The sequence below is a fragment of the Phaethon lepturus genome, unplaced genomic scaffold, assembly GCF_000687285.1.
Source record: "Phaethon lepturus isolate BGI_N335 unplaced genomic scaffold, ASM68728v1 scaffold56407, whole genome shotgun sequence".
NCBI lineage: Eukaryota > Metazoa > Chordata > Aves > Phaethontiformes > Phaethontidae > Phaethon > Phaethon lepturus.
The window spans coordinates 3306-17691 of record NW_010552226.1 but is presented as its reverse complement, the minus strand read 5'-3'; the positions used below and the strand labels follow the sequence as shown (position 1 = coordinate 17691).

At 42.0% G+C, this 14386-nt stretch overlaps 1 protein-coding gene across 1 annotated transcript; it reads left to right on the top strand.

The window, feature by feature from the left end:
* The first annotated feature begins 1398 nt into the window (after window positions 1–1398).
* On the top strand, window positions 1399–10951 carry LNP1 (leukemia NUP98 fusion partner 1). Its single transcript, XM_010291141.1, has 3 exons — window positions 1399–1639; window positions 8302–8547; window positions 10610–10951. The coding sequence occupies exons 1-3, from the start codon at window positions 1490–1492 to the stop codon at window positions 10811–10813; spliced, it is 600 nt and encodes a 199-aa protein (XP_010289443.1). The 5' UTR covers window positions 1399–1489; the 3' UTR covers window positions 10814–10951.
* The last annotated feature ends 3435 nt before the right edge of the window (window positions 10952–14386 follow it).

Here is a 14386-nt window from a genome sequence, read left to right as displayed (position 1 = left end):
TGCTAATCACGGTCTCATCTGCACTGGACAAGGTAGAACACCAGCACATAGGCATCCATGATCAATTGGTCCCTTCACCCCTATTTTTCAGAACGAGGAGTCCTACATCAGAGTATTGTACTTAAACCTCACACCCTCATGAATGAAACTGGAGTTTTGTTACTACATCTGTATTGCTAAACAGACTGAGAACAAGGAGCAAGGTTTAATGCTAGACAACTGATTCTCCGTAATGCTAAATTGTCAGCAAGCTTTTGGCGTAGTTCTGGCCGAGGACAACTAGCATCTCTACAGCAATGCTAGGCACCAGGAGAACCTCTAGCTACCTAGCACACACCAAGGACTGCTTCCACTAAGAAGTTAGATTTGGGTCTCTTCTTCTTGTTCCAACACTATCCCAACAGGCTGTACAGCCTCAAAGCACTCCGTGTCCTTCTGACACATCCCAAGGCATGTAACGCATCTTCCAGTTTCATACTATACAAACAACAGTTTTATGGGCCACAACAGAGTTTTCCTGTTATATCAGTTATTGTGACATAAAAGACACACAAATTACAAGAAAGTATTACAGCCATAGTTCATTACATACAGCCTTGAGAAGACCGACAGCACAAGTGCCATGTAGGGTAGATGTGACCAGTCTAGCCACTCGGTCTCAGGGTCAGAAAACAGCCTGCAGCCCTGTTCTGCATTATGGTATAGGCAGGGCATATATGGCCTACACCCAGGGCTGGCAAGGAGGAATCGGACCCATCTTTACTCTTTGTGCCTTCAAGTGAGGTAGGGCCTCCCATAACGCTGATATGGCAGATGAAATGACTCTGGTGGAAAGAGGATGGAAATTCACGTTGGCTGTCATAACCCAAAAATGAACAAGCGGTTTCTTCAGGGCAGGGCCCTAGAGAGACCATTTTTCCTGAATACCAAAGGAAGAGCCGAGACAACAGAAGTCAGGAGGGAGAGCAACATGGGAAGAGCAGGCCATTTGTCCTCACTCCCACAGAGCCAGTTAGGCATCTGCAAGCAGCTGTGCCAACTTCTGACCACCATCAATATGTCAATTCTGCTTCTCAAAATCACAAGCCTACTTTGGGTTCATGTACACACCTCCCAGGCATGTAACTGTGGGCAATTCCCCATTGGTATTGACAGCTGGTGCACTCAACAGCAACACACAGGGATCAGCCAACACATTTCCCTTCCCAACAGCCCCCTGCGGCAGTGTCATATTGGACATCTCTGTAATGGAAAGGTTGAAAGAAACCTTGTTGAAAAGAGATCAGAAAGGATTGACTTTATGTTTAGACAGTGCCTAGGGCTGCAGTGAGATGAGTTTTGGGGATGGAGAGCAGAAAGAGTAGTTGAAACTGCATCTCCTCTTCCTCTTGTTGGCAGAACAGTGTGAGGCTATTGGCTTGGAGGTGGCATTTGACCTTGCTTCTCCTTGTCTGGTTGGGAGACACCCCCAAGTTTGGAGGGTCTGTACATGGAATATGAAGAGGATGATGACATTTCCTTTGCAAAATGGATGAGCAGCTTCTGGGGCCACAACTTGATTGATGAGAATGAGAAAGAGGGTAGAGGCCACAAGAAACGTCAGACACAACCCTTTAGTCAAAGGAGAGCCTCCCTTCCGGTAAGAGCTGTGTGCAGTTTTCTCTGTGTGTGTGTGTGTGTGGTTTATGTATAAATATAAGTGCCCCCCTCTAGAGGCATGGCCCTAGAGGTCTGTGAGGATGAGTATGGTACATCTTGCTGAGCAAGCTCAGCTCCTACTGGCAGCATCTAGTTGCTTTTTGAACTTAGCTCCCTACCAGAATCAGGCCTCCGGTGCTTTTTGGAATACAAGAAAACTGGCAAACTCCAAGATAAGAAATGATAGGACCAGAAATGTAAGGAGAAGGGTATAATAACTACCTATGCATTACAATGTTGTTGTGTCTGCCAAGCATGACCTGGCAGAGATCAAAACATTTTGGAAACTGACACACAAACATTGGCTTCTGTGAGTCTGTTCTCATGTGTAAAACTACATAATCCTGTACATATTCACAGCATTTGGACCTAATTTTGCAACTATACCATCTCCAAGAAGTTGTACGCTTTACTACCTGGGATTTAGCTGGTTTTGGGTGTAACTTCTAATTTAAGCTAGAGGATGCCATCCCTCCTTGTTTGAAACATCTGACTCTGAAAATAAGGACGCAACACATAACGTTACACTTGTGAAGTAAGACTTTAAGGGAGAAGCACGTTCTTTATTCCTAAACCAACAAAATAATTGGGAAAGGGGCAGAGTTCACATGCAAAGGCAGTTTTTAAAGGCAGTTCACAACTGTCCAACCTATTGTCAAAATGAAGTTAAACTGAAAGCAGCTGTTCCCAGTCTGCTCTTTACTTGAAGGCTGTTGATTTTATTTCAGCCCTAAAAAATGTTTAGGTGGTCCAAACTGTCTCTTTTTTTTTCCAGCTACATCAGTTGGCTTACCAAAGATATGTTTCCTTACAAACCATTTTTCACTTAGATATTCTTACAGCTGCAACAAAGCAAATGCTATTCTACTGGGGAGAAACAGCTAAACTTTTCCAGACCTTTTTCCTTCCATGCTATGTTTTCACCTTGCAAGTTCTCCTCCACTGGAGCTGCCATGTTCTCAGCTGTGGGATTTTTCTTCTTCAAAAAATTTGTCTAAGAAAAACAAAACAGACCAAAACCACCTCCCTCCTCTTTGAATTCGTGAATGCGTTGGAGAGGTAACCTTCAACCATTAGTTTTGAACTGATCAGCCACAATTGTTATTTACAGTTCTATTTCACCCCGGTCACAGATAGCAAGACAGACTCTGAGCTAGAGCTGTGCTCATGGATTCCATCAGAATGCCTGAAAACAGAATGTTTATTAATTTTTTTTTATTAATTTTACTGTATTTTAATTTTGTCCTTCAGAGATCTACACATATGTGATTTCTTTAGGCCGCAATACAGACTGAAGTGTAAGAATGTACATTAAATCACTGCCTAGTGAGAAAGCTGCTAAACACATCTTCGTATTATATTTGTGTATGTATTTGTATGTGTACACATACATTTCATTTGAAGCATGCTCTTATATTCAGTTTGTTCAAAAGCTATTTAAATACTTAGCTAATAGCTACTCAAATACTTCACTATAGTTGCATCTGTGAATCAACACCTAGAACTTGGATTAAATTAGCTGACAGAAAGAAGACTGTGACTTTTGACATTACTGTTCAATGAGCTAAAGTTATCCTGTACACTTAATTATGTCTGGATTTTACATTACTGCTCCACACAAATTTGTCTTGCTCCAGTAGTATTATACAAGAGATATGAATTTCAACTGCTTTATTTCTCAGTACCAGAAACTGACTGGAGGAATGAGAAGGGAAGATTTGTTTGGAGATTTTATGATTTGGGGATAAATTTTGAGATTAAACTTTTTTATTTGGAATCTCTGCCTAGTTGGTAGTGAAGAGCACTAAAACATGTAGTCTTATACCAAATCTGGAAGTTAAACAAACGGGCACTAATAATTCCTTAGAAATACCTCCAGAAAGAACATCTCCTTGTTGAGAGCAACAACTTGTTATTGCACCTGTGTATTTTTTACACAGTTATTATAAATGATAACTGTAAGAGTCATTATTACAAATGATAAGTGTTTTGAACCTCATAGTAGTTATCAGTGTTAGTTAAATATTGTCTTCATTTCATCAGAACGGTGCTATTAATCAGGAGGATTAATAACTGAGATCAGACTGCGTCTCCTCTGCAAGTTAATACCTCCACAGCAGTTCACAACTGTACCTTTTCTTCTGTGTCAACATCGTAAATGGAGATAACACAGCTGTCCTGGTGAACATCAAGCCATCAGGTTCTGACACAGCTGTTGGCAAAAATTCCTCGTACAGATACAACGGTACTGCCAAAATAGCACCACCAACAGACTTTGTCTCGTATCCAGGGCTGGTATATGCTGCATCAGCAATAGCACAGTCCTGTGCATATGAACTGCACCTGCACCAGGAGCGTTTTGGCATTACATAGCAAAATGCTAACAGTATAGCACAAAAGGTGGTTTTGCATAGCATTGGAAATAGCTTTCAGCTCCAAATTGGTATGTTGGTCTTTGTAGTTTTTCCTATGCTGTAGGAAGACGCTCAAGCCCCTACTCTCACCTCAAACACAATGGTAAACTCCTGTGGCATCCTATCACATTAGACTCCCACAAAATATGGATAAATCTTTGTAGAACAACTCCCAAACTAACAAGAATTTTCTTTTTTTTCCCCCCAATATCTTAGCATAGCTCACAAACATTACCTGAGATGAGCTTCACAAAATGCTTTAGCTATTTTCGTTCCCATTTTGCAGAGGGGAACACAAAATTGTATTCGTCCTTCACTGGGTCACTGACAAGACAGGCTAAACCTTGCAACTCCACTCCCCTGAAAAGTGTCGGAGTTGTATATGTTGCTGTGGGTCAACAGTGGATGTGAAAGCTGCCTGGGGAGAACCAAGTCATCTGTTTTCATCTCCTTTAGTTAACTTGTTCCCCTGGCAAACTTTATACACGTTAACTGTGATACCCTTTCTGAAGCCTCCAGCTACGACTTTCCTTGACACATTCTAGTTATCCTCCAACATTTTGGTTCAGGACAGTTTCTTTCCTCCCAGACATTTTGTTGTGGGGAGAAGACAGGAGGCAAAGGAGCACTGATAAGAGTTTTACAACCCTATAGATGTATCCACCTTCAAGTAGACATTGCTGCTCATGGCAAAAAAATCTGATAAGAAACAGCTGCGAGTGGGAGCCAAGCAACTGACTGCTGTTGAAGTTACTAACATTTAATCTAAACAAAAGTCAGACCAAACATCTACCACAATATTGTTACTACAGAACAGTTGGCGCCTAGGTCAAAACATTTTTAAGGAATATATGCTTGGCTATAAGCTTTCCGGAAGGAAAGCAAGCTGTGGGATGGCATCTGTATGTCAGATGTTCCAAATTATCCCTGAAGTACTGGGGTCACTGTATAAACTTCAGCAAACAATGAAAGCTCGTGCTGACACACTGAAGATTAATTTTCTTACTGACAGCTGTGCAAGCCCTCAGATCAAGCCCAAAAGATGGAAGCAATTATCTCCATCAGCAATAGAGAGAGAGAGCAGGCAAATTATATTGACATATATTTCTTGAGGTATTTTTGTTTGTATACTTCTTGTGTGTTTTAGCTGGGCAATTAGCAAAAGATTAGGTGTTGTGTAAATAGATACACCAAGCAGGACTGGCCTTTACACAAAGGCTGGAGCAGGAAAAGGGAGTACTAAAGGGAGGGAGAAAGAACCCCTGAGAACAGGCTTGGTGCTTCTGGCTTTCCCAGCTTTAGCAAAAATTCCCCCATTTGATACAGGGGAGCATTTATCACTCCTCCTCCCCATGCCTTTTCCCTTGTTTTGCCTCCTCCCCACTTCTCCAGCTTAAGAACTACCCAAGGGCAGACCCTAGGAGCCAGAGACGGAGGGGAGTTTGCTAAAGAGGCACAAGCTGTAGGCATGAGGCGGGGGGGGCGAGGACAGGAGCAGGTTCTGGGGCTGTGCTCACAGACCTTGGGCAGGGTAAGACGTGTCCTAGGACCGCAGAGCGTGCAGATACAGAGGGACTATCTGTAGCCAGCAGCTGCTGAGACTTCAGGAGGAGAAGCGTAACTTAAAGCAGTCTTCAGCCATTCTTATATACAATGTTACCAAGCAATCAGTTTGCCACCAAAGGCGGGTATTAAATGCATGTATTAAATCTAAGAAACAGGAAGAAAGCCACATGGATTTTACCTCAAGCCAGTGCCAGATCTGCTTCATCGCTGAGCTTCATTTTACGACTCTTTCTGTTCTCCACAGTGTCAATCTTAAAAAAAAAAAAAACAAACAAAAAAACCCACCACAAAACAAACAAACAAATGAATGTACTGTGCTAATTATAAGTCATGAAATGTATTAAGGCTCCTGCCCTCTGTAGGGCTGTGTCCGTAGGACAGCGACACGCTGACATGCGGGAGCATGCTGTCCTCCCAGCTACAGCGGTATGTAACACGCAAGGGCACTGTGAGGGGGGCACGGTCACGGTAATATGATTGCAGAGATAGGTATGTGTAGCTTTACCTTTAGTCCTTTGAGGCAGATACGCATTTCAGAGGAAGGCCTGCCTCTTTTCTGGACCATTGCTGCCATGCCAGTATGTGAACTGCAGTCTTTTTATTAAGGACTTATCTGTAATTCTAGCTGTGAAGAGAAATTAAGAAGCAATGTCTTAGTAAAATAAAATATTTACAAACATTGCAAAACAGGATTGAGAGAATACCACCCCCCATTTCAGCTGTCCTCTTGCTCAAACCCTCTAAGAACAAATACCAGTGATTTTTAGTGTGAGACGATTTTTATTTCCAGGAAACAATATAAATTGATGCCATTAAAATGACACAGAAGACATTTAGCTTGTTGAATTTGACATAGCGTGTGTCCTCCTGTCCCTCAAGCACAATGTGATTACTTTGATGCTTTTTAAAATAACAATACAATATGACCTTACAGAAGATACAGCTGTATTGACTGGTTTGAAACCAAAGTAAAAATAGCGCGGCAGAAATCATTACCACTACTCTCAGAGGCAGGCCATAATACTAGTTACCGAAGTAAGCTTATGTCTGGAAAAGATATTGAACCAGTACCATATGACATGAAAACCCTTTGGTATTAGGTGTTCCTGTCAGGTGTAAGATTTATTATTTTTAGCACCTCTCATCAAGCCTGTCTAATGTGACATAGTCACAGCCATATGGATGCACAGCCTCACTATTCAGAGAAAGGCTGCACAGGTCCTTGTTGTGCTGATACATTTACAATAGCATCTGGGTCAGCCTAAATCCAAGTGTGTACAGGAGATGTTTCAGGTCCCTTGCAGTCCAAAGTTTGTAGATTCACGTGGCCACTATACCGAGCTGGTTTAGCTTTCCAGTGTTGTTTGTTAAAAACCCCAAACAAACACTACTCTGAGCGTAGGGTTTTCTACTGGGTTTTCTTAGAAAGCATTTCAGGATTTGCAGGATAGACCTTCAGTTGTTATAAACAATCACAGCTCCCTTGAAGCCAGCAAAGCTCCTCAGGGTTACTCAGGAGCTGAAGGCTTCGCACCAGGCTCATTCAAGGAGCTGGGTGCCTGGAGTGCCCTAACCTGACACCTGTGGGGGTCTCATTTTCGGTACCTCCCATCTCTCTCTCTCTCTCACAATTTTCCCTGTCTGCATCTTACCAGTGCCCAGCAACTAAACCTGAAAAATCACCAGCAGGTGGCAGGGTTTGGGACATGCCTGGCTGTAAGTGGTGGCCACCTCACCCATCTCTTCTACAGCTCTGCCTATTTCTAAAACCACCAATACATGACTCCACAGGACACAGCTGTTCTGTATCAGTTTAATCTCCTTTACAGACATTCAGTTAAACACAGCTGATGCAGATCAATAGCTTTTATCTGCATGTCAGGCCTGGGAAAATTGAACCACATGGAAACTAAATAATTGTCTACTCCCTCCCTACTTTAGCCCTATAAATGTAATTGTAGGAAGTCTGTTTCCTACCATTTCTGTGATAGGGATGCATCCCTCAGTGCTCTGAAAGTGCTCCCTCATCAGTTCAGGAGAAACGTGCCCAAGAAACCAGCAGAAAATTCAGACCTGGACAATAGACCATCATGTCTGCATGTAAGCCATGCTGCAGATTTGACACACTGGGATAGAAATGGTCCCTGTCACACTCAAATGAACTCAAATATCTGATAAGACCTGGAGCACCTGCAGGTCAAACCCAGTATCTAGCTCACCTGGCCACAAAAGGCTGGGTCTTTGCTTTTTGAGAGTCCCGCCTAGAACCTGCCACCAGGTGTGAGGCCTGAATTTTTGAGGTTATGAAGAGTCTCAGTTCCTTTTAGTGTCAGTGGGCACTAAGGGGATCCAGCAAGCTTTACAATTGAAATGCTCATCTGAGTGCCAAAACTTTGATACTCAAAAACAGGAACAAAAGCAAATTCTGCTGTTGCCCCTGGAAAAAGCAAGCTCTTGGCAGTGTGATTGTCCTGCACGTAAAAGGAAAGTTACAGGAGTTTGGGCAAGGTCCTTCATTCTGCACCATTGTTCAGAGCGCACTCTGTGGCAGAGGGAATCTGCCCTGTGTGCTCTGCTTTAATATTCAATACTCAATACTCAACAAAGACCTCTTGTTTTTCAGGCTAGGCTTTCCTCCCTCCATACAACACGACTTCATGCTTCTACTAAAGGTTCATCTTCAGGCCATCTCAAGGGCTCCAAGGAATTTCAAGAAGACCAAGATGTCAAATGCCACTGCCACAGGAAGGCAAGCAGAACACCTTCAGCAGGCAGCTCATGCCCAGAGACAAGATCAAACTCCATCCAGGAATTTTCAGAGTCCTTTGAAAAGCAATTGCATCTTAAAAGCAAACGCTCAATTTCTTTGGTAGGTAACAACCAACTCAAGATCATTTCAGAAGGAAAAAAACCAAAACAACCAACTAACAAGCAGGCCAGCTTTATCCCTGGTGAAATTGCTGTGGCTTTGCTGAGGGAAGAGCAGAAATAAGCTTGAATTAGGATCTCTCAAATTATGTGGTCCTTACAGTAGCACCAACCAAGGTTAAAGTGGTAATATCGTTAGTATGAGAATTCTTGATGTAGTGTTACCATCTAGACTTATTCAAAAATTGTTATCTTCAAAATGAGACACCGCACTGGCTGTGGCAATGTTTTCAGAGGTTTCTACAGCTGTGCCAACAAAACATGACAATATAAAACTAGGTTTGCTTCACTTTTGCCGTAAGGCCCGTCTGTCTCGCTGCTGCTGACCTGGTTTAACCATATACAGTGTTACCTGTGAGACTGCCAGACATCATGATGTTTGAGAGGCTGCCCCTTGGGACTCCATCCATCTGCTTCCTTCAATGTCACCACACAGCTGCAGCGGCAGCCATTGCCATAAGTGGCTGAACGTCTTTTCTCTGGAAGGGCATGCAGCCAGCAGGGGGTTCTTCCTCCATTTCGTCCTTCTCTTCTCCCCATCATTCTGTCCTAAGGCATGAGCGTTTTCTGTATGGTTTGTGTTGATGAAGTAGCCAATAACAACCTTTTGTCTATGAAAATTTAACACATTTTTATTATTATGATACAAACTATCTGGTGTATCATACAACGGAAGGAAGGGTAATAAACCCTAACTAGCTTTTAAGTATCGGAAGAACACTATTGAAAAAAAGATGTGCTTGAATAACACTTGACATTAGCACCAAACAACAACAGAGGGTAGTGTCTTTTTTTTTAGTTTGTTGACACTGATGGTTTTGTGTGGAGGAGTAATTTTCAGCTCCCTTTTCAGGCCTTCTGTGCAGCAACAAGAAAGGAAAAAAAATACCTTTTCAATAAGCAGTATCATTACATGATCAGTCCTACAATTATCATCCTTGCATGCCCAGTCCTCTAAGAATATGCAGAATTGTGGTGATAACTCTGTTATGCAATTGTTAAGATTTTAAGTTGATTCTCTAATCTTCTTTTTCCCCTTTAGGACCTATCACAATTGATTTCATTTGGAACTTCACATTGCCTCATTTGCTAACCCTCACCAGTGGTTGTCTGGTTTATCATTTATAATTTCTCAAAAGTGCCTATGGCTAGAAAGTCTGTGAGTGGGTAATAGTTGTATGATAGGTACAGTGAGCACATTGCACTAAATACGGCTTCAGTTCCAGTTAAAAATATGGGATCTAATACCCTCCTGTAATCCACAGTGAGGTGTGCTGGGCTGTATTTTAATCTACCTTTCAAGTAGACTAAATTGTTGTCATTCCCTCAGTAACCGTTGAAGTTTGGGAGATGTGAAGGGCTTGAGAATCTTGAAGAACTGTCTTTGAGATCTGAAAGGAAGTTTGGGAGTGGGCTTACACTTGTAGCTCCAAATGGAGCATTTTTTTGCATTCAGAGCTCTGTGAGTGCAATTCAAACCACCCTTTACATGACTACATGGGTCAAAAGAAAAGAAAAGTGAGGGAAAGGTAATCCCATTTCATCTCCTTCCCTGCATATTGCTTTTCCCTTACAAAAGTGTCTTTGAGGACACTTTATGACCCTCAGCACTTGTTTTCAGTGAGGTTTTTGCAACTAGCACTGAGCAGCCTTCAGACACATAAAGATGGATCATATGAAAGGACAGAAACATGGAGTTTGGGCTGAAATCTGAGAGTCCCTCCCTTCTCCTTTCCCTCCTTTCTCCTCTCCCTCCTCAAGCCCTCCAGACAGGTGACCCTCCTACCATATATAGATCAAAATCAAAAGCATGTTGACTCTTGCTGAGTTTTAGAGTGACTGGCTGGGGCCTTGAATTTGAGCCCGTCATGTTAAAGCTGATCTGGCTGAGGTAGGTAACTGGAATATTTTATTATACATTACTAGTGAAATAAAATAATGAGATGTTATTGTTCATGTGGGTGTTGCATTTAATTCCCTGCTATTTTTCTCCTGCTTTTTAGCAACCTGAAGGCATGAAGGAGAAAAGAGAAAGAGAGAGATTGCCTTTGAGAAAAGGCAAGTCTCATAAGAGAATGGAAGAGAAATCAGAGCCAAGAGGAGGGCAGAACGAAGATGGAGGTTCAGAAGTTGTACCTGCAAAACACGACGAACAGTTTCCATCACAAGCAAGCATTGAGAAAAGATATTTATGCACAGGCAGCTAGAATGTATTGGGGTAATGAATTTTTACACTCTCCCTGAAGAGCAGAGGGAGCATTCCTTTTTTGTTTTGACTAGAAGTGGCCTGTTAGCTAGAATAAATCCTGACCTGTAAAATAAAAGTAAAATTCAGCTGCATCATTGACACCATGTTACTACCTTCCTGCCTGTACTTTTTCCACTAGGAATGCAACCCTTGTCATAGGAGGAGTGTATCTGGAACAAGATCCAAGTTAGTAATGAACCACCATAAGAGGGTTTCAGCAGATTTAGCATTGCAGCAAGACAGTGGTGGATGTGTTTATTTAAGAGGAGGGCATGTATGTGTTACTGTGCAAAGTAATCCAAAGACTTATGCTTCTCTTCTAATCTAAAATGGGTTTATTGATAGGTTTAGGAAGGAAAAACTACACATAAACCCCCACCTGCTTCCTGGCCCTGACACTCACTTTGATTTGGCTTGGAAACAGGTATCTTTTTTCTTTTAAATTCTCTTAACACCACATTTACAGGCGTAATAGAAGCCCCTGGGTTCTCTTCTACACCTTCCTGATGTTTCACTTCTCTTTGCTTTCCCTCACTGTCACTGTCAATGACTTTTGTTTCTTTGGCATTCCCTAGTTCTCTCCTATGTCCCCAGTCCTGTTTCCCCAGCCACACAACCAGTTCTTTCTCCCAATTTCAACATCATCATCTTGTCCCTTTTGTGGCCTTCCTCATCTCCATCTACTACTTTATAGCCCCATCTCATGGCCACCAATGTCTTTTGCTACATCTCTAGTTTTGCCCCATCAAAATTTGAGCCTCGCTTAAAGTTCTCCAGTAAAAAGAGATGTTCTGCCTCTCACACTTCTATATAATCTCTTCAAGGGGGTTGCTACAGGTGATGGGTTGCAACCCTTTGCACCTTTTCCCTTTTCTAGAAGTAGGGCCAAACCAAGGGAATGGGAACTGTGTCTGTCTATGGTATGCAGGGCTTAGGAACACTCTGTTTCCTCTGGCTGAAGATCTGAACTCAACTGTGAATCTCACCAACTATAAATTTCCTTTATGCAGAGGAAATCCACCTCCACACACTCATAAACACATACACACCCCCACAACCCCTCCATGCCCTCCTTCTTCAACATGTAAGTCTTCCCTGCAGAGAAGAACCCTGCCCTCTTTAAGAATAATTTCCTCAGGCCTAGTGTAGAGAAAGCCTGTTTTGGATAGTCCAGCTAGGGAAGAGTGAAGACTAAGGAAGTCATGATCAAAGGTCCAAGTCTTCTGGGTATTTTTCCTGTGATTTTCTCTAATTAACAAAGATCTCATTATTTTACTTTAGAGCCTTAATTTTGAATGTTCAACCTTTTAAAAGCTTAGGGCATCCTTAAAACTTTGTAATACTTATCTCCTTTAAAGGTTAGTTTTTCTTTTTAAGTAGGGCTTTGAGGGACATATAAGAAAGCAATGAAACCCTTGCTGATGCTTGTAAATTGCTTCTTGCCTGGTAATAGATATTATAAACTAATAAATCTATCTGAAAACGTTGTTCCTATGCACAGTTCCTGTCATCCACAATCCAGATTGGATTTTCATGAAGGTCTTCTGTCAGTCAAAACTTCCATGCAGATGGCTTTCCTTTTATAGCCTTAATTTGAAGACTGCATTACAATAGACCTGGATAGAAAGGGACATATGCCTGAGTTCCTCAGATAAAAGCTCTCACGTACATCCTTTCATGTAGCAGCCTGCCCTCACATCTCATGAGAACTGAATGCCACGGCTGCACCAGCTTTGCCTGAATTTCAGAGCATCAGCCTTCTCCTCCTGTTCTCCAGCCAGGTTAACTCAACAGGCCCAGCTGTATTCCAGCAGAATTTGCAAAAAACTTGTATTCGTGAGACTAATGCACTGGTTGTACACCACACCTGATGAAAAGAAAACACCAAAAAGAGCTAAAATAGAAAACCCATGCATGTCTGACTCCAACTTGCTGTTCACCATCTCCATCAAAGCGCAGGCAAGCCTCGCTGCCACCGAGAGCCTAGCAGGTCTGCCTGCAAACAGCTCCCATGTTTATCACCAAACCCCATCTCTCAAATGGGAGAGTTTGTAAGTGTTTATGTCCTTTCTGAACTGGTCCATCAGCCCCGTGGTGTGACTCCGGAAACAGAAGCTTTCAAATTACACCTCCGACACTGTCCTCCCCAAATCATTAAAAACTGCTTACTCAGCAGTGTTTCCTCTGGCTTCATATCATGCCTGATTTGACCAACAGCTCTTTCCAGTTTAGTCCCATGTAGTCTGATATAACGGTATTAGTTAGAGAGACTGAAACTTGCATGATAGAATTAAATCATTCCCCACAGAAATTAACAATTATTCCATAACGGATCGGACATTTGGGAAGGAAGGTAAGCATCTGAAGAGCAATCTGATTAGAATAGCATGGCTGATATTTCTGTTTCCAGAGAAAGTAGAATTGGGATGTACAAGCAGCCAGAATGATTCCAGAGGGTTTTCATTGTTACAGTAGGTCACTAGTTTGGTCGTGACTGACATAGTCACCACTTTGATTCCCATCCCCAATTCTCAGGGCAGCTGGACTGGCTGTGGGCGTTTTCTGCACACACGCTCATTCCTAGGCAAACACTGTTTGATTTTTCTGCTCTTTCCAAGAGTGGGATGGCTACAAGTTGCATCAGAGCCCAAACTTTGGACACGGAGAAGGTCAGTTAGTAGGAAGCAAACACAAAGGGACCAAAAAATATTGTTTCCAAAATGCTCATTAACAGATAATGTTGAAAACCTGAAACAGTTTTACAACAGAGGGGAACTAGCAGGACACTTCCACCGTGGGCTGGCTATCGAAAGATGACATGGCTCAGAGGACTGTGAAGGACATTTAAAACTTGCTTTGTGTCTTGGGTGAGAGACCGTGCTCTGGTAAAATGCTCGTCTCTGTGGATCCTTCCCACTTATTCAGGTTAACTAGAAAGTCCTCCTGTGGCAAGTCAGGGCACGGGTACGTACAAGCGTTTCAAGAGCAAGATCTAGTTACACCCCAGTGTTTTCTGAGAGGGCTAAGAAGAGAACATGAAGTGTGGTTACCTCATCTTTTAGGTGGGCATTCCCAAAGCAAAATACTTATGCTTGCATGCTTCTGAAGAATTGTTTAATTGCAGCATGGTTTTGAGAATGGATTAAATTTTGGGTATTTGTTAACATATCACATATTAGTGTATAAAATGACAGACCCCACAAAGGCAAAATGAAGCAATAGCTCTATTTCTGTACGTGCTCACAACACTGCTTTCTTGGAAAAAAATGGGAAATATTTAAATGCATAAATAAAACAAAACAACCATGATGTACAACTGAACAAGAATATAATACCCATTAAGAAAGAATCCTAAAATTAAATATGAAAAAACAAAAATGTTCATCTGTACTTTTTTGTTCTTTATCACAAAGGAAGATTCTTGGGTAAGTACAGCCCTGGCTCTGAATGCATTCGGTATGCATATGAATAGTATAAAATCACATAGAAATATAATCAAATCTGATAATCAAATTTATTCAAACAGAAATGA

Bases quoted from the DNA above. Each gene is read 5' to 3' on its own strand.
- LNP1 (XM_010291141.1), top strand. From the start codon at position 1,490: ATGGAATATGAAGAGGATGATGACATTTCCTTTGCAAAATGGATGAGC. The intron at 1,640-8,301 runs GTAAGAGCTGTG...CTTGTTTTTCAG, and splicing joins AAAGGAGAGCCTCCCTTCCG to GCTAGGCTTTCCTCCCTCCA. The intron at 8,548-10,609 runs GTAGGTAACAAC...CCTGCTTTTTAG, and splicing joins GCAAACGCTCAATTTCTTTG to CAACCTGAAGGCATGAAGGA.